Source organism: Macrobrachium nipponense, chromosome 7, assembly GCF_015104395.2.
Source record: "Macrobrachium nipponense isolate FS-2020 chromosome 7, ASM1510439v2, whole genome shotgun sequence".
NCBI lineage: Eukaryota > Metazoa > Arthropoda > Malacostraca > Decapoda > Palaemonidae > Macrobrachium > Macrobrachium nipponense.
The window spans coordinates 19,349,558-19,369,730 of NC_061109.1; the positions used below are offsets into that span (position 1 = coordinate 19,349,558).

The 20,173-nt window shown below is 38.9% G+C and overlaps 1 protein-coding gene across 28 annotated transcripts in view; it reads left to right on the forward strand.

Annotated features, from left to right (window-relative positions):
- Positions 1–20,173, forward strand: part of LOC135217022 (disintegrin and metalloproteinase domain-containing protein 23-like) — a 613,617-nt gene that overhangs the window by 570,661 nt on the left and 22,783 nt on the right. For 15 of the 28 annotated variants that reach the window (XM_064252598.1, XM_064252601.1, XM_064252602.1 and 12 more), the window contains 2 exons: positions 14,463–15,075; positions 19,957–20,145. In XM_064252598.1, the coding sequence (XP_064108668.1) occupies positions 14,463–15,075; positions 19,957–20,145 (802 nt within the window). Of the gene's footprint in view, positions 1–14,462; positions 15,076–19,434; positions 19,475–19,956; positions 20,146–20,173 lie in introns of all 28 variants that reach the window. The other 13 variants (XM_064252608.1, XM_064252603.1, XM_064252605.1 and 10 more) reach the window with 5 other exon arrangements.

The window sequence follows — 20,173 nt, forward strand, 5'->3', positions numbered from 1 at the left end:
CTCCAATCCGGAAACACATCGCAGTCCTTTGCGGTGCCGGACTCGAAGCTTCCGCCATTCGAGAACAGCAACCCGTGGCGGTTGGCTCTGCATGCCCCGTTCTCTGAGGGCAAGCTTACAATTGAAGGTTGTGGAACCCGGCCCGTGGAAAACTATGAGTTCTTCCCACAGGGCCTACAATTCCCCTTCCCGGGCTACGCTAGACTAGCCGAGGAAGCGCTGGTCAGGGTAGACAAAGTCCCGAAAGAGACAGTTATCTAACCTAGGGACCAGGCTCAGTCTGCATGGCTCCGCACCCTCATGGATTGGGAGTGTGTCAACACCAAGTTAACACCCCACAAAGGTTGCTATACCATGTTTGTAGCGCCGAATGACATTCCGACTCCTTGCACGTCAAAGATTGCAAAATTGACACTGCAAGCCGGAATGGAGGAAAAGCCTATGCCCCAGCTAAAAGAGACGTGTGGGCTGGGGCTCCGGCAACGTTCACGGTGGGCAAACTCGACCCGGAGTGTGCCTCCACACAATTCAGTGAACGTTTGCCTAGAATTCTGGACCCCATGGTTAAGGCAGAATTCGAAGCAAGATGGAGGCTGAGCAGGTCAATTAACTCAGTCACCACTGCTGAGTTAACGGCTACGGTCTTTGCAGATGAGCCTGTTCCGGGTCCTGACAAAGTCACTATTACAGGTTTTTCAAACGGACCTGTATGACTTTATAGTGGCTAGACGAGCCTGCAGGAAGCATGTCTTTGCTAATGCTTCCATCAGGCATGAGCCGAACAGGCTCATAAAGGCATCGATCTGGGGTGCCAACCTCTTTCCTGAGGACATGGTTAACAGCATCCTCAGCGAGGCGGCTAGAGCTAACCAGAACCTTCGTGTCCGTTGGGGACTTCCCTTCAAAAGGAAGTTTGAGGCCCCCAGACCACAATCCAAAGGTAGGAAGAGGCCTAGGAAGTTCCAGCCTTTCCAGTCCTCTCAGCCTCAGACAGTAATGCAAGCAGTTCCTGTCTCCCAGATCAACAAACCTTCGACATCCAAGGCACAGCCACAACAACAGTTTGTTCTGCTACAGAATCAACCAACTCAACTGCCTTCGAGTTCGGCCGCTCTTGTAACTTCCCCAGCTTTCAACGCCTCCTTTGAATCACAAGGGGCGTTTCAAGGCTTCAATAGGCATGCAAGGAGTAGCAGAGCCAGAGGTGCCTTCCGACAGAGAGCTGGCTCTAGAGGCAGAGGCTTCAGAGGAGGCAGAGGAAGTAAGACCTCAGCCAGTCAGTGAGACTCTGCAGGTGGGTGGGAGACTGTTTCTCTCCCGGGACCATTGGACCTTCAGTCCATGGGCCTACAGTATTGTATCGAAAGGTCTGGGTGGAAATGGAAGAAAGGGCCTCCTCCACCAGTCAGTTTTCACCAGACTCCAACGACAGACCTGCTAGACTATGCCAAAGATCTTCTTCAAAAGAAGGTAATAAAGAAAGTCAGTCGCCTGAAATTTCAAGGACGTCTGTTCAGTGTACCGAAGAAGGACTCGGACAAACGAAGAGTGATTCTGGACCTGTCCCGTCTCAACTCTTACATTCAATTCGATAAGTTCCGCATGCTGATCGTCCCGTGGGGTCGTCACCACCTCTATCGATCTTACAGACACTTACTATCATGTACCGATAGCAAGAAACTTCTCTCCATACCTAGGCTTCAAACTACAAGCTTACTCATTCAGAGTCATGCCATTCAGGCTCAACATAGCACCCAGAATATTCACCAAACTAGGAGAGACAGTAGTTCAAGAACTAAGAGCTCAAGGGGTAATGTTAGTAGCTTACCTAGACGACTGGTTCATTTGGGCAACCAACGACGAGGAATGTCGCAAGGCAACAGCCAAAGTAATAGAATTCCTAGAATACCTGGGTTTCCAGATAACCAAGGAAAAGTCCCGCCTCATTCTGGCGTCTCGCTTTCAATGGTTGGGAATTCAATGGGACCTAACTACACACAAACTATCTCTCCCATCAAAAAAGCGCAGAGAGATAGCGAAAGCTACGAGACAATTCCTCAAGAACAAACGGGCTTCTCGTGGTACCCAAGAGAGAATTCTAGGTTCTCTTCAGTTTGCCTCAATAACAGATGTTCTTTTGAAAGCCAGACTGAAGGATATCAATGGAGTCTAGCAGAAAAGAGCCAACAACAAGTTCAGAGACAAAATCTCCTTGATTCCGCCAATATTAAAGAAAAGACTCCGTCCATGGACAGAAGTCCAGAGTCTCTCCAAATCAGTACCACTACAATTTCCCCCGCCGTCTCTGATAGTCCACACAGACGCCTCTCTGAGCGGTTGGGGCGGCTACTCCCAGTACAAGAAGGTTCAAGGAAAGTGGTCGAAAACATTCCGCCAGTTCCACATCAACGTCCTAGAGACAATGGCCAATTTTCTGACCTTGAAACGACTAGCTCCAGTCAAGAACATTCATGTAAGACTAGTCTCGGACAGCGCAGTGATAGTTCATTGCATAAACAGAGGGGGCTCCAAGTCGAGCAAAATAAATCATGTAATGATTGCGATATTTTTGTTAGCAACGAAAAATCATTGGCACCTGTCAGCTACACACCTGGCAGGAGTACAAAATGTCATTGCAGACTCTCTATCCAGAACAACTCCGCTGGAGTCGGAGTGGTCCTTGGACACAAAATCATTCCATTGGATTTGCCAACAAATCCCAGGCCTTTAGGGAGACCTGTTCGCTACGGAGTCCAATCACAAACTTCCGTGTTATGTGGCTCCCAATCTGGATCCTCTAGCTCACGCCACAGATGCGATGTCCATAGACTGGAACAATTGGCAGAAGATTTACCTATTCCGCCAATAAACCTCTTAATGAAAGTTCTGCACAAACTCAGATCTTTCACAGGACAGGTAGCATTGGTAGCACCCAACTGGCCGAAGAGCAATTGGTCTCCTCTTCTACTAGAGCTGAATCTCCATCCCAGACGGATTCCCAACCCAAAACTGACTCAATAGTACAAACTTGGACTGTGTCAGCTTCCCCAAGAATTCTAAATGCCCTAACTTTATGGACTTTATGAAGTTTCCGGCGCAGAAGGATGCTAGTATTGACCCACTAAACTTCCTGTTCGTGGAGTCAGACAAAAGAGAATCAACACTCAGGCAGTATGATTCAGCAGTGAGGAAGTTGGCCATCTTTCTAAAAGAATCAGATGTCCATAAGATGACTACGAATCTGGCAATTTCATTCTTTAGAACTCTGTTCGAAAAAGGCCTAGCCGCTAGTACCATTACTACGACTAAATCTGCCTTAAGGAAGATATTTCAGTTTGGCTTTAATATTGATTTGATAGATTCGTACTTCTCGTCTATCCCCCGAGCATGTGCTCGTCTGAGACTGGTGGACCGTCCTCACACGGTCTCCTGGATTTTAAACGATGTACTCAAGTTGGCTTCAGATACTGATAATGAATCATGCTCATATATAACCCTCCTCAGGAAAACATTATCTTTAATGAGCCTGGCCTCAGGCGCCAGAATATCTGAACTGTCGCCTCTCTCTAGAGAACCAAATCACATTGATTTCCTCCCATCAGGAGAAGTTCTGCTCTCCCCAGATCGGAAATTCCTAGCAAAGAATGAAGACCCACAAAACAGGTGGTCTCCATAGAAGATTGTTCCTCTCCCACAGGACCCATCATTGTGTCCTATCGTTACATTAAAATCTTATCTGGGCAGAACTTCTGAAAGGTCTTCAGGTTTCTCTTTTTATTAGAGAAAAAGGCGGAACCATTTCCTTGAAGGGAATCAGACAACAAATTCTTTATTTTATTAAACAAGCCAATCCGGATTCAGTCCCTCATGTCCATGATATCCGGGCAGTGACTACCTCAGTTAATTATTTTCATATGAAATTTGAGGATCTTAAAAGATATACAGGTTGGAAATCCCCGACAGTATTTAAACGCCACTATCTGAAGAATTTAGAGGCCCTTAAATATTCGGCAGTGGCTGCAGGGAGCATTGTCTCTCCTGATATGGCCTAGTTTTATAACTCTATTTTTGTATTCTATTATTTTGCTATTAATTTTTCTTTTGATACTCACTCTCACCTACCTACTTTGCTTGTAATCCCTGCCTGTCTCCCTTATGTTCCGGTCTGGATTGCTCATCAACCCACTCCTGGACATGTACATAGTTCATAATTGTTTGTTTTTGTATTCCTTACCTGTTGTTTTTCCCAGGATAATATGGATTTGGTCATATTTGATCCCAAAATTTACCATTTGTAACTTGCTATTCTTACATTGATTATTAGAACATAATGTTAAGAAAAATTTTAATTTTCCTTATATATCTATAAAATTTTGTGATTTACCAGCTTGTATGGCCAATTCTCTGATACTATTTCACCGGCCGACACAGGTCGAACCCAGAAAAGGGATTTTGATGAAGGAAAAATCTATTTCTGGGGGAAGACCTGTGTCGCCCGGTGAACCCATCCCTCTCTTCTTCTGGTCCCCCTCCCTTTAGCTGGCCCAAGCTTGGGTGCGTAATTCAGGAATGAGCTTTCGGGCAGATGTTGTAGTAGTAGCAAGCGGAAGGTAGACGTTGTAATGGCACCTATCTAGAGAGGGGTATGAGAGGAGACTTCTAATTGGCAGAATATCTGTGGTAGTGGCTTCCACTCGCCCTTGTCTATACCGACACCCTTAATGGGTGAGCGAGCTGGAGGTAGTAACTTCAGCATTCCATTTAGCTTTTTCTCTGGTATATTTAGCATCTATTTATACCTAGAAATGTGTGCTACAGGAACATTTCACCGGGCGACACAGGTCTTCCCCCAGAAATAGATTTTTCCTTCGTCAAAATCCCTTATTTGCTAACATCATCCTGTGGAACTCCCGATACTTTCATCAACGAATCAATAGAAGAAAAAGGAGATAGAGGCATACTTGCACTAGTCACAGGGGGAGTGATTGCGGAGAGGGAGATGCCGAATCATCCGTCAGAGGAGGAGAAAAACCATCCCAAGAAGGAAGAGTCGAAACTCTACGATGTTCCCTCTTCCTATATATCACTCTCCACCCTGACTTAGGCCAGGAACAACACTCTGGACAAGGATTAGTAATCATACAATACTTAGCACAGCACCTACTGCATGTTGTATGTGGGTCTGTGACAACAGCAGCTAAAAACCTTGAGCAAAGAAAACCTCAAATGCCCGGGCCCGTGTGTTGATGAGGCCGTGAAGACTCAGTAGAATCCATAATACAGAAACACACTGAAAAAAGAAGAAACACAGGCACAAATCAACCAGCTTGGAAGGAGAGCAAAGCGATAGCGTCTACTCTCCAAGGTGGTTAAGGAAAGACTAAATACATCACGAGCGCCTCAGTGGCGTGGTTGGTATGGTGTTGGCGTCCTACCTCAGTGGTCGTGGGTTCGATTCTCGGCCATTCCATTGAGGAGCGAGAGATGTGTATTTCTGGTGATAGGAGTTCACTCTTGACGTGGTTCGGAAGTCACGTAAAGCCGTTGGTCCCGTTGCTGAATAACCATTGGTTCCATGCAACGTAAAAGCACCATACAAACAAAAAAATAAATACATCACAAGGCAGTGCGCAGTCTGTGACGAGCTATCACCTAGTACGCGCAGGAATTGCCAAATCTCACAGATTCCTTGCTTACAGTCTTTGATCCCTTTTTAACCGGTTACCAGCTGCGCTTGGAAATATCCACTGTTAAGACCTGAGGTTTGTTAGCTATGAAAAATACAAATTGATTAAAAAATTTGTCATATTCAGTGTCCCAGGTTGGTTTGCCAATATTAACTACCATCCCTGAGATCATCAGTACTTATCTGAATCATAAAAAACTTAAGCTGCTCTTGCTCTGGCAGGTTGAGAAATACTTGAAGAGACGAGAACAAAAATGCATATAACAGGAGCACTAAGATTTTCACTGATGACAAAATTAGGTCCCTCATATGAATTATGTAACCAGCAGAAAATTAAAAGGAAGACCATACAAAAGAAGGAATGCAGTCATATACATGATGTGCTAGGACAGAATCAAGTCACCCTTGAGATTTGAAATGCATAGGATACAAAAACCTTAAGATAATGTTAAGCGCAGCAAAATTGACCGGCAAAGCCAGAAAGAGAGAAATTTCTTAATGCTATGGTGACATAAGAGACATCAACCCAAGAATCTCTCCCAGGAAAGAAGGCAGTGAAACAAACTAATTGACTAAACTTGATGTGGCAGGGTTCAACTCTTGCTGTGAAAAACTGGGGACAACACTACTGGGTGGACTTTTGGATGTTTGAACTCATTTTCTTTGTATCTTGATCTGGAAAGGAATTGAATAAAAGGCTGCATGCTTCTAGGTCTGCTGGAATTGAAGAGTCGATGAAAGGTTCCTCAAACTGAGAGTGATGCAAGAAATCATTGAACCCATTAGGTGAGACTGTCTGAACTGGCCCAAAAATCTAAGCCAGGTGTACCAGCTGCCACGAAAAAGAAGTCTTAAGATAATATTGATGAGGTTTTCAACAGAATGTCATGCCTGCATACTTTCTAAATGGAATTTGTCAGACTGTAGGGTATAGCTGCAATCACTTGAAGAAAGTCTACAAGCAGGATCAAATTTAAGGGGAGCTAGGAATCTTGCATTCCAACTTGAAGGGAGCAGGTCTCTTCTTAAACCTTGTTCAGTAAATGTAGAGCTTCACATATAACCTAGATTTTGGCATCTGTTAACAGACGAGGGCTGAAGAATTTTACTTTTGAACTCAAAATGCCATGGTATTATCAAAGACCCCACAGAGTCTGTAGTATAATCCAGACTTGTTAGACTGCCAAGGAGATACAGAGACATGGAAAGGCATTAAGGTACTGGAAGGCTGAAAAGTAATTGCAATGTCCAGGCTACAAGATCTATATTATTACTAGTGCTAGAACTTGTGAAAAGCAGATAGATGATGACTGATATTAATTTTAATCAGGACACCTTTTCCACCCATATTAAGTGAAGAAACTTTAAGGAATTTGAATGTATATTATCATGGAAATATGTACCTATGTATCTTTAAAAACTACCAATGGTATAAAATCCTCATTTTTGCTTGGTTTGATGGAGCAAAAGTACAGATGGTTTAGGTGAATGATAGGACACCAAGCTTCAGTTGATTTATGAACAATAAAGTTGTGGCTATAAATTCCATTAGTTCCTTTATTGTTCTATTGTCAGTCACATAATTCATGCCTAACTTTTGAACCTTGTCCATGTCACCTCATGTGGGGAAGGTTCTACTTCCAATTTCTCCCATGAATATTTCCCCATATCACCTCATGTGGGCAAGGTTCTGCTTCCAATTTCTCCCATGAATATTTCAAATAGGATCACACTTTAGTACCTTGAGATACTAGGGAAGAAGGCTTATCATTTTCTCATTCCTTTGAAAGGAGATTGGTAGTGCTTTTATTTTGTTTTTGGCTGGCTGCTGTGTTGCGGTATGATAGGGGTGGTGGATCAACCAGAGGGATCTTCTGCAGATCTTAGTTTTCCATTTTCATAAACAGAAGAGTTAGGTATTTGGTGAGGCTTCCTATTCTCAGCTGGTGAATGAAACTGTTGATGCCTAATCTACTTCACTGACTAGACTGCCAATAGCCAACTCTGGGAAGAAGAGTTCTGCAAAACTTTCCACGGTTAAGTCTCTCCCATCCAAAGTCAAAATAAATCAGAAACCCTGTTCATGCTACATCGTTTCTCTTGAAGGTGTGTTGGCCAAGAGTTTAATGATTGTCATCAAGGCATTGGCAGAGGACTTTTCTAGGGATGAAACTATCCACTCAGTTCTTGAAGAGATTCTCCAATTGCTGTGCCCATTCCTGCTAGTAAGCACCTGCTAGAAATTTTTGGCAGGAACCTGTATTCCTGGTATCTGAGTCTGCTAGAGAGAAACAGTTATGGCTGGTAGGAACTTGAGACAAAGCATCAGCACCCAAGTGCAATTGGCAAGCTTGGGAGGGCAATCTGTATATTGTAAAATCTTCTCCAACTACAGTCTGGATGGGTAAGAACTAAAACATTAATCGTCATCTGTCATAATGTAAAATACTTGACCCAGTACCTGCAATTGTCTCCCTGATGTCAATTAAAAATGTAATGATGGTTTCAGCAAAGGTTAGTCAAAAATAAAGTAGCATCCTCTGACTTCATTGTTATCCTGTGGTTATGTGCTAAGGCCATTTACTCCATTGGTTGAAGCCTTTCCTTTCAGAGTTAATCATGCCATAGTTCCAATGTAGAATTTCATTCAAATTAGACTCATCCACCTCAGAGTCAAATCACATCCTTTTGAATGTAATAGAGGTGACACAAATGCCTGGATCAATGAAAGGCTGCCTACCTGGGGGATTAAAAGTTTCTCCTGTGAGGAATCCAGACCTTTTCCTCCATCTTCTCTTGAAATAATGCATCAGCTTAGATAGACGAGCATCTAATAGAATATCTTCTAATAAAATTAGATTAGATTAGAGGGTGACTACAATAATTTCAAACAGTGCTCTTAGAATTTGCAACTTGAATGGGGTGTGTTCTTTAAAGCTGAGCTCTTTGATACCTAAACTCATGAGCTGTTTGTGTACCCAGCTGATGATTAGGCCAGGTCTTTTGTAGATTAGCAGCTTGGTTCTTTAGAAGAACAGTGCAGGTCTGTCTGAAATTAATAATAGCTTGGGTCCTTAAAAAGGGACATGAATTGCCTTGGTTCCTTGAAGTCATCAAGTTCAGTCCTTTGAATATGAACAGCTCAGGTCTTCAAATGATTGGATCATTGAGATGTCCAGTGACCAAAGATTGGCTAAATTCTTTTGTGAAGGAGCAGCCTAGGTACTCAAATAATGAGCTGCTCACATTCACAGAAGAGTGGCTCAGTGATTGCAAAGGTGACCCGCTTTGATTGGCTGGTGCCCATCAGGGCAAATCCTTACTCAATAACTAATGAATGGCCTGGGTCCTCAAAATATTCAGTACAAAGCAGGTTGGACATTCTTACAGTATCTTCTGAGCAATTCAAATTCTTAATAAATCAGCCACTTTGGTCCTCAAAAGATGAGTTGTTTAAAACATATAAACAGCTCTGGACATCTGAAGATACCAGATTTATAATGGCAGAGAGCTTATTCCTACATGCACTTCAGCTTGAAGTAACAGCTGCATTTGCTGGTCTGCAGAAGGTGGTCATTCTTCCCCCATTATGAGCTGCTAGACTATACACCTCTACATGGGAGATGTATGCAGGTTTTGTCATCAGACGCGGGATGCCTCTTGGCATGGCAGTATGGATGACATTCGACTTGGAGTGGGAGTGTCTTCACTCTTTATGTGCGGCAGGAACCAGCATCAGTGAATTCAAAGCCAAAAAGATGAAATCAAGAGTAAAGAATTTACCTCTTACTATAATGTCCACTGCATTTGTACTTCTGCCTTAAGCTCTTACGAACAGTCAAAAACATGAACAGCTAGACTTGCATATCGGCTTCAACATGCTAAACATCATCCTAAGGAAGTGCAGTGATTGCTGCTGCTGTGTCAGCATTGCAAGGTTAACCCCCATAGTACCATACTTAATAAGTATGAAGAGTAATAAATCTCACATAAAACGTCTCCAGAAATTCAACATAAATGCATAAATAACGCAACATATAAAGAAAGCTAATCATAGAAAATAATGGTATGAATATTTCTTACTCAAGCATTTAAATAAGAAAGACAAAACTAAGTACTATGAACAAATCAGTAAACTGTAACTAACACTAAGCTAGCCTGTGTAGCATAAGTAGCAATCCCTAAGGTTGACTAAAACTTAATGGCATTATTCTAATACAGTATATCATAGCGGAAATATGATTCATTTTTTCATTTAATTTAACTAGCATTGCAGGCAAAAATGCCTCGGTGGCGTGGTCGGTTTGGTCTTGGCCTGCCCCCTCAGTGGCAGCAAGTTCAATTCTCAGGCATTCCATTGAGGAGTCAGAGATGTGTATTTCTGGTGATAGAAGTTCACTCTCGACATTGTTCGGAAGTCACGTAAAGTCGTTGGTCCCATTGCTGAACAACCACTGATTCTATGCAACGTAAAAACACAATACAAACAAACAAACATTGCAGGCAAAAATCATATATATTTCCCCACTGACAAAAGCTAGTTTGTTTTTTTACATTTGTATCCCCTTTTTTTTGGCATAATGTTTTAGAATTAAGTGTGGCGCCAGAGAAGTGCTAAAACATCAAAATAAAAAACTAGAAATATCCTTTGGTTGTTCCTAGCCTGGAAATTCATGTCTGCTAACTTCTCCAAAATGGTCTTTGATGCTTTCATCCGTTTTTAAGTTTTAAACTGATAGTATTTTGAAGTGAGTCCTTTCAAGTGAATAGCATTTATGTAAACTTTCAGGGATGAGTTTACATTGCTGATAGCTTTCTGGTTTTTGCCATCTTTCCTTTGCAGATGTTAGGGTGCAATAAGTAAATTGTCCATTTTAGGTCAAAGAATTATGTTTGAATTTTTGTTGCAGATAAGCTCTGTTGAAGTTCAGTAGCTTTTATACCATTTTGGCTGGTGTGTACTGTAGTCTTAAAATTGTAATTTATGATTAATGTAGTGTTGAGGTTTTGCGAAAGAAGTAAAGGGATACGCAACTCTTTTGCACCTCGTTTTACTTAGAACTTAGGATTAAAAGGTGAGTAAGTTGGAATTTATGTTAAAAAATATACATCAGAGCAGCATATCAGTAAAGGACAGATGTGCTCACTTTCCCTCAAAAAGCTTTGTGGATTCTCAGGAATGACAGGTGATATTATTTTGGGCATTTTGGATTTGTACGATCCAAGTTATTTTACTAAGGGATGTTAATCAGAATTCTACAGTACACATTTTAGCGTTATTTTTTTTAATAAATTATTTATAGAAGCCTTATGTTTAGACAAGACATTTTCATTATTTTAGTTACATTAAAATACAAAATTGTTTTTCTCCTATCATCAGGTTTACATTGAAAGTGAAATTGGTTGCTAATTGATATATGTACAGTATTATGGAGAAAGACCTTTAACAATTAGCATTTCCAAACAGTAATCAGAGTTGTAAATCTTAATATAACTAAAGTTTATGTATTATTTGGGATGAAGCTGCCATAAAGGTAGAATATTTTTGGCAAAGTTCATATCTTGAATTTTATTCAGTTTTCTTTAGTTGAATAAACTTAAAAGATATGAATTTTGTCATCTTTGATTTTAGTCAGTTTTTCATTCATTATCCAGCCTGAGCAGAGTTTTAGGCTCAGAGGTCTAGATAAACTAATCTTTTATAATAAGTAATTCTTTAGTTGAAGTTTTATCTTGAAATAGAGTTGCCAGAGTATCTGTGATGAAGTCTTGAGCATCCATTCGCAGTACCATCTGAGAAAAATCTGAATTAAATGTCCCTGAAACCTTTTAGAGAAGAAGAGAAAATTATTGCATCGAGCTAGAGAAGAACAGAATATTATTAGATTCAGCTAGAGAAGAACAGAAAATATTAAACCAAAGTTGAGAAGAACAGAAAATATTAAATTTAACAAGAGAAGAACAGAAAATTATTAAATTTGTTCACATGACAAATTTAATTGGAAGCCATTCATTCAGTTTTCTGTCTTTTACTTCCTTTACTCTCTCTCTCTCTCTCTCTCTCTCTCTCTCTCTCTCTCTCTCTCTCTCTCTCTCTCTCTCTCCCCTGGGACATCTTTGGATTTTTGTACTTCTCTCTTCCTCGTTTTCAGATACTGAAAAATTGTGTAGATGTCAAACTTAATGGTTAATACACTCATTGTTATTGACCTTGCAATGGAAAGGAAGTGCCAGTTTGAATTTTTAGAATATCTCTGTTTCTTTGTGGCTTTTGTGATTTTTAGACCAGAGTAAGTCTAGCAGAAAGGATAGCACCATATTGAAGATATTTCACTATACATAAACCATATTTTAATATATCTCTTGACTTTTCCGGAACAAAATTGAGTAGTTCTGAAAGTTAGAGGTTTGCATAATTTCTATTAGAGGGACAATAAAGCTGTCCTATATCAGATTAAGAACTCAACTCAGGAACTCAGAAAATGGAAACTGATATTAATACATAAGAAAAAGGCTTTAGTTGTTTCATGAGATTTTTTCAACTCCTTATTATCTACTATGTTAATCATTTTTTCTTGGTGTACAAAAGAAAGAATCCGGGCTCACACATATGCAGCATCAGTTATATGCAGTTATATACAGCGTCAGTTATATACAGTTGTATATAAGTATATAGTAAATATATATATATATATATATATATATATATATATATATATATATATATATATATATATATACATATATAGATATATATATTTATATATATATATATATTATATATAGATATATATATATATATATATATATATATATATATATATATATATTATGTGTGTGTATATAATTGTGTATAGTGTTTGCATAAAAAATGTGTTTGTCCTTGTGTGTGAGATGATGTTGGGTAGTAGAAAATACCATAATGAATTGTTATCATCCAAAATTGTGATTAGGAAAGCCATATACATGGAAAGGTCACTCCATTTAGTTAAACTTGGAAAGATCCCTTTACGTACATAGATAGTATACTGCACATGTACCCCCATTTTTCTCTCGATGCCTACTCAACATCATTTATCGAAGTCACCTGTGGCTTCTATACAACATGAAAAGCTTTGGTATCAAACAAAAAAAAGGCCATACTTGTTATGGGAAGAGACTGTACAGAAATAGCAATGCCAGAATTGCATGCACACAAAGATTGCATCTTTCATTCCACATTTATATCATTTCATCATTCTACAAGATATTTATTACTATTATCTTTTGGTAAAAAGGCAGTGGGACTTAGATTTTTATGTCATCAAAAATCAAATAGATATAGTTTTGATTTGGTGTTTTTCAGTGATGATTGATGGTTTCTTTGCTTGCTTATTGTGTAGTATCAGAAAAATGTCAATTTAACTAACAATCTTAGAAAGTTGACCTATGCTGATGTGACCTAAGTGTCTTCTATTTAATTGTAAAATTATTTTCAAGAAAATGTTAATGTGGAAAGGAAAGAAAATATCCCATGTCACTGATTATTATGACAGTTACTTTTAACAGTGAAGCCTTTAAGTATTGAATAAATTGGTTTGAAACTTTCAAGTTCCTTCAGATGCTGCCTTTTTGTTAATTAGCCCATTGCCTTTTGTATCAAAAGCAAATTTCATGACTTCATCTTTAAGAGTGTATTATTGTACATTATTATTTCATGATATTTACTTCCCACTCACAGCAGTTGTGTATTACAGTCACTGTTATTCCACAACTCTTGTCCCTCATTCACTAAAATGTAGACCTTTCATTGTATCTCCTCTGCTCCACCGTTCCATTCTTTGCTTCGCTTGTATTGTCTTTGCTCTTTGATGTAGTTACTCGTTGCATTGATGTCACAGGCTGTTTCTTAGTCATCAGTTTGAAGTGCAAGTTTTCTAGGGCTCTTTATATTTATGTATTTTGGGTATGTCAGAAAAATAATATGCTTTTGTATTATACGTACTAGCTCTTAGTGCTTTTACTGTTGCTGTATTTATTTGCATTGTTTAATAACATTCATTAGTTGATTGTTGTTGTTTTACATCACTTGTTAACTTTCATGATGCTTAATCCATCTGACAGCAAGTTGTTTGGTGGGTGAAGTGTCATGTAGCTTTGGAATCAAATTATTACAGTGGTAAACTGGCTCTCTTAAAGTAGCTCTTTACATTGATGACTAAGGATAGGGCTGAGAATGCATTGTATGGTTGCTGACAAGAATGACCCTTCCTTACCCTACTCCTGGAAAGTGAGGCACGTCAGAAAAGCAGGAATTATTATCAGTGAGAGAGGCGGAATCAATCGGGAAATAGTCACATTAGCAAATTGATGTTGTGGCTTCTTTCTCTATAAATCTTGTATGTTAAACATTTTTTTATTCTTGGTTTAGTCAACTTTTCATAGTGATATACTACTTGCGTTCTTCTCTTGATAGAGTGCAAACTGCATCACTGTTTTCACTGAGATTTTGTAAATTCTCATCACTATATGAAAGTAGTTGAATCTGCTTTCAGCAATATAGTACTGTGGAACTTTATGAAAAATCAGTCATTGGTCACCCATGAAATGTGACAGAGATGCAGCTTCATTATCAATGGAAGTTCCTCCTTACTTATATAATTTACTTAAGATTAAATGTAGTATTAAATGCCACATTAGATACCTCATGAACCAAGCCACTTCCAATATGGGTGAGCTGTGGTGTTTTGATTGGTAAGGGCGTGTAAAGTAGAGGTGACGTGTCTCGTCTTTCCAGGGGAGGAGGAAGCGGTGTCGTTCATTGAGCTGCCACCAAACAACTTGAGCAAGATCCCTGAGAAGGGAATCCTGAAGAAGTCATATGGCCTCCTCACGCCAGCAGAGAAGGAGAAATGGGGAGAAGAGTCCCAGAGTGACAACAACGATGCCTTGAGTCAGAGTGACAACAACGCTGATCCAGAATGTCAAGTCACAGAGGTGGAACGTACCCTAAAGAGCCTTCATGGCTATCATGAAGACATAATTGATGCTCTCAAGAGAGCTTCATCCCACCGATCTGGAGCAACATCTATGTCTTCAGATGAACTGCATGCTGGCCACCACGACACCTATCCACGATATCCTCCTGGAGCCACGGGAGTTGGGGGTCCGGCAGATTTCACAAGGGTTAAGGCTTCCCATGAAAAGCTTGCTGACTCAGGAGGAGAAGATGATCAAGTCCCACCGTGTGGCCCCATCCGAATTCGAAATTTGGAGGACCTGATACGCCAGCTGGAGCATCACCCGTCACGCCACATGTCGCCATCAGGGTCTGAGGAGATCAGGATGAGTGAGACCGAGGCTGATCGACACTACCGTCTCGACTCTTCGTCCTGCACAGAGTCACAAGGGTCCGTCCCGCCATACCCTTCCTCCTTACCCTGTTAATTAACCCTGAACCTATCGTGTGGCCTCAAAGCTATTCCAGTTCACTTATTCAAATGTGAACATTTTCATAGCAAATGAAAACAAAGAAAAGTGAGACCAGTTGAAATTGATATTCAATGTAACACTTTTTATCTATTATGTTCTATTTCTGTAGATGTAATGGTAAAGAAATATTTTCAGTAGCTATAAAGTAAAATATTATCAAAAAGAATTTTAACTGAAGAAATCATTTCAAGAAAAGGTCTTCATGATTAAAATTCACTTGCTGGAATAGCTTAAGCCCATGTTCCATCTAATGTATATGTATCTGTTATATAATGATATTTAAGAAAGTTTAGGTCAGTGCAATATTACTACATGTTTTTAGTACTCCCTCTTGGCCATTTTGGCATCTTTGATGTTGATTTGAAGTGATTCTTATTTTTTTTCCATGTGACTGATGCATGACATTCATTTTCTTGTTTACACGTTTTTGTTCAGGTTGCGTCTAGTGGTTGTCAGTTGTCCCAGTTGTAGGGAGATCAAACATGCAAAATCAATGGTTATCCAAGATAGCAAAACTGCTCATGAATCACAAATTAAGCGAGAGAAATAGAGATTTGCAGAGAATAATATTTATACCACTTAGCTAGTTTTCCATTGAATGTTCAAAGACAGGATGTTTATAGTTGATCTTCAAAGTTGTGTGTGTTTACATATATTCTTATCATGATATTTTTTCCTGCAGTGTTTAAACAGTATAAAGATACACTCCAAGAGGTCACACATAAGTTATTTACACATTTGTAGTACTATACAGAAAAGAAAAATTTGATTCATTATATTCTGATAAAAGTTCCATTTGAGGTCTTTGCACCCTGCTGGAGAAGACCCCTTGTATTCACACACATATAAAGCAAACCTTCATTGACATATCTCTGTATAAATTTTGAAGAACAGAGAAGCTAGCTGCTTGACAAGTCTTGGATAACTTACATTAGTTGATTGCATGAAAAATATTAGGGATGTGTTCATGCCTTTGGAGCAGATTTCCATTTCAAACGAAAAAAAAGATGATGTCAGGGTACAGTCAGTTATTTGTGCAGACAAACAAACACCCAAGGCATGGACATGTCATCCAAGTGTGTCCTAAACACCCCCTGTCTTTCAAAATTCTTTGTCCAGTACAGATTTCCATTTCTTCTCTTGTGACATGAGCCATGAAATACAGCATCACCATTTCATGTGCTTTGTATTTCGTTGGTCATTGTAGGGTAAGAGAACGTAATATTGTAGGTATGTATGGGCAGCTTTTCTTCATTCCTTGTTTTTTGTTTCTGTATATGTTTGGGACACACTTTTCCAAAGGAAGAGAAGAAAAAAAGCACAGGCACCATTAAGGAATGCTAATCTCAAGTCTATTTTTGCCACAGCCTTTTTTAGTGATGATAATTCTCACATCTGAACCTCAATGAGTTTTATGAATAGAATGCGTGGTGTAGATCACACCTCAAATTATTACTTGAATTTTGATTAATAGCACAGTATTGCCTAGCAAGTCACAAACGCATGTCTATTTAAGGAAAAGTAGATGCTGAATATTGGAGAAAAATGACCATTTGGATCTCCTAACATTTATTGAGAGGGTGGGCAGTGTGAAATGCAGAATCTAGTTCATGAAGGAAAGAAAATCTAATGTTAGAGACAGAAACAGATCAGGTAGATTCTCTCTGTTCTTTTATTTACTTTTCTTCTGTTGATGGAGTTCCATTTTGCTTCTTTTCCCATTTGTTTGTTTGTTTTCCTTCAAAAGCCCATGTAGACTCCCATAATTAATTAATCTTAACTTTGAATTTTCATTTCAGCTTTCAGTCCCATTGGGCACATAGTCATTAGACACTTATTTAAGTGTATGATATACCAAGCACTACTCTTTACAGGTACTCAAAAATCATGGTGGCACCAAAGTAGCAAAGAATTTTTGGTTTTATTAAGCAAAGACAGTTTGTTCATTTTGGGCTTATGCCAACAGAAAGTGGTCAACTTTGCTAAAGAGCTTTGTATTAATGGAAGGACTAAAGATACTTATGCATTTTAAGGGCTTAAAGGTTTTCTCATTTTCCCTACTGATTTTGTCTTGAAACTCATGGATGTTGTTTAGTTACCCTTTGAGTGATCATATTAAGTCTTGATTTCCTTTTATTAGCTAGAATTGGAGTGAATTTAGGCAACTTTTTTATATGAGGCAAATTCTTCTGAGGGAAAGATTCAAGTTCATTAATCATCATTGTTTAAGGTTTTTTATGCATAAACAACAGTAAATTGCTAGAATTTATCATTAAATTTGCTAGACAATAAGTGCTTTGTACGTAACAAGTGTTGAAAGATAATTTTGACCCAGTGTTCTAAAGTTGTCTTGACCAATGGTGCACCCACAGTGTTGTGAGATTAAATATGACTGAGTACATAATGAGCAGGTTCTAGTCATAATTTGTGATCATGCTTATTAGATTTTTGTTGACAACCTGACAGGGCTCACTCACAAACCAGTTTCATTAAGCTTTGCTAACTTGACTGCATCCTAGGGTTATTATTGCAAAAGGTATATTTTACGAAAATTCTCCATTCAACATTTATCATCACTATGTAATAGTACGTATAGGTATTTACGATCCTAGTTCATTCCATAATCAATTGCACTGTACAGTATTTACCTAGAAAGTAATGCCAAGGAAGTAGGTCATGTAAATTACTGAATTTATCTTTTTAAATGAATAGAATGTATGTCTGAAATAGCATTTTTTTCATGAATTAGGGCTTTGAAAAAGAAGGTTTCTTGTGCTGTAAGGTGAGAAGAAGAATAGTTCGTATAGAAATACATTCTTTATGAGTGTACAAACATAATATTCATGGTTCTTGATTCATTTACTATCATATAGTGTTGATGCTTGTTTAAATTTACTGAGATAAAAACATCCTAGAAGGATTAATGTGTTGCTACCTAGAGATTATTAATTGAAGTTGAAAAGGCTTTGGTGGTTTTCCATGATCAAGAGTATCTTGATCATCAAGATTTTTGTAATTTGGCCATAATCTTACCTTTGAATATTCATTTAATGGACATTCAAAGTTAGTAATAGAGTATTCAGTAATAAATATAAATGCTAATCAGTTAAAATGCTTACCATTGTATTGTTCCATAATAGGGAAAACCCTTAGCACTTTATCTTGTAAGTTTTTTGTCAGTGAACCTGTCAGTTCCAATACTTTCGTTCCTTGATTTCACTAAGTATGTTATACAACATATGCTCAGTATTACCGAATGACTGGTATTACTGTATATACATCAATTACTGTAATGATCATGAAATTCATATGCCAATTAAATTTACATTTCCTGTTCCATTAAGAAACCTAAGGCAGAGCTCTGAGCCAAAGATGCCCTTACTTTCACTTCAAGTCAACTAATTATTAATAGGAATAATACATATTTATTGAAGTGGTGACCTGTAAAGATATAGTGCTGGACCTGTTTAACTTTTCATTTATTATTTTTCATTGATATTGTTTTTTACTTACAGCCTTAATGAAATTGAGAGGAATTACCTACTCCTTGTTATTTTTAAAGTTCTCTACTATAGTTTCAGTATCAATTAATATGTGAAGTTGGATTGTTAAAAATAGTATTCATTTTAGTCATTAATGAGTCTGACCAGTTTAGATAAGCATATAAGATCTTAAGTATCACTTATTACGAACTATAGCTGAGGCAAATGCTCTTACACCTATCTTGGAAGTAATTTTTTTTGCAGATTCAACTGAGAAGTTTCTTATGTTGCCTCTGCTGTGTTTTAGATTGAACGTATTACAAAATTTAAGTAGGATGTCATGAGGTAACTTTGCAGAAAGGTTGACTCCAACGTAATACGCATTGCCTCATGAACAGTGATTTGTTTTATAAGCTCAATTGGACCAATTAGTCATTTAGTTGTGTACTTTTTATCCGCTAATAGTGGTTGCTGGAAACTTACCCTTAATCATTCAAGCACTAAATCATTGCATGTTGTCCTTACAAGAAAATATCAGATCCTCTAGTCAGGTGGAACGGATATGCTGTACTAATGGAATGCAAAAATGAATTTAAAAAATTAAATTTAAAGCACTTTTCTGTATTATTGTGCATCCATTGCTGTGCCTTATGCCAATGGGTATCACAAACGGGAATCTGAAAAACTCAATGTTTCATACATGACCAAAACCCGAGGAATTGGTGTGATGACAATGGCCATTATGCATCAACCGTTGATCGGATGACTAACAGTATGCTTTCTGCTTTTCTTTAGCTACAGATTCAGATCTTAGGTGTTTCATAGTGTTAACAAGGTATGTCCTGGGCATAGCCTTGAATCCCATTAGTAAGCCACATCTCCTCCATTTATTTTGTCAGTGTTAAATCTGTGAGCATATTTTTTTCATTGCCAAGTAGCTTTTTATTAGTTGCAGCCACAGCAGCAGCAGCAGCAGCAGCAGCAGCAAAGGAACATTTCAATGCTCTGCTATGTAGTGCTGTAGTGTCAGTGATATTCTTAGCCTGAGAAGTCCACCTTGCAACCCCGTTTAAAAGTCTTGAAAATTTTGATATCTGCTTTAAACAAATTTCTAACTGTTCATAGTTTTCATTGTAGAATCTAGATAACAAAGTTTATGCCTTCCTTATTAGAAGCACTTCAAAAGTGTTTGTTCATAAGAGTTTCTATGGAGTCACCCTTTTCTGCTACCTTGCACTGTGTGAGATGTGTTTTTTGGGTGTCTGGTTTCCTGGTACCCCAGCTGAAGCCCCCTGGTGTACAAGTGCCACCATGCAGGTATGTGAGGCCGTGGCGCAGAGGGCAGGACTTTGGGCACGGGGACTTAGGTGGTCCTCTAGCAGGACCTTCCGGTTCCCCTGGAACCCCCGGAGACAAATTGGCAGAGCTGTTGCAGTTGGCATCCCCAGAAGACCACGAGAGGATCCTGCGCGCCGCGGCCATGCTGTCCCCCGAGAGCCCCACAAGGTCCCCTGGCATTTTGCCCATAGTCCTT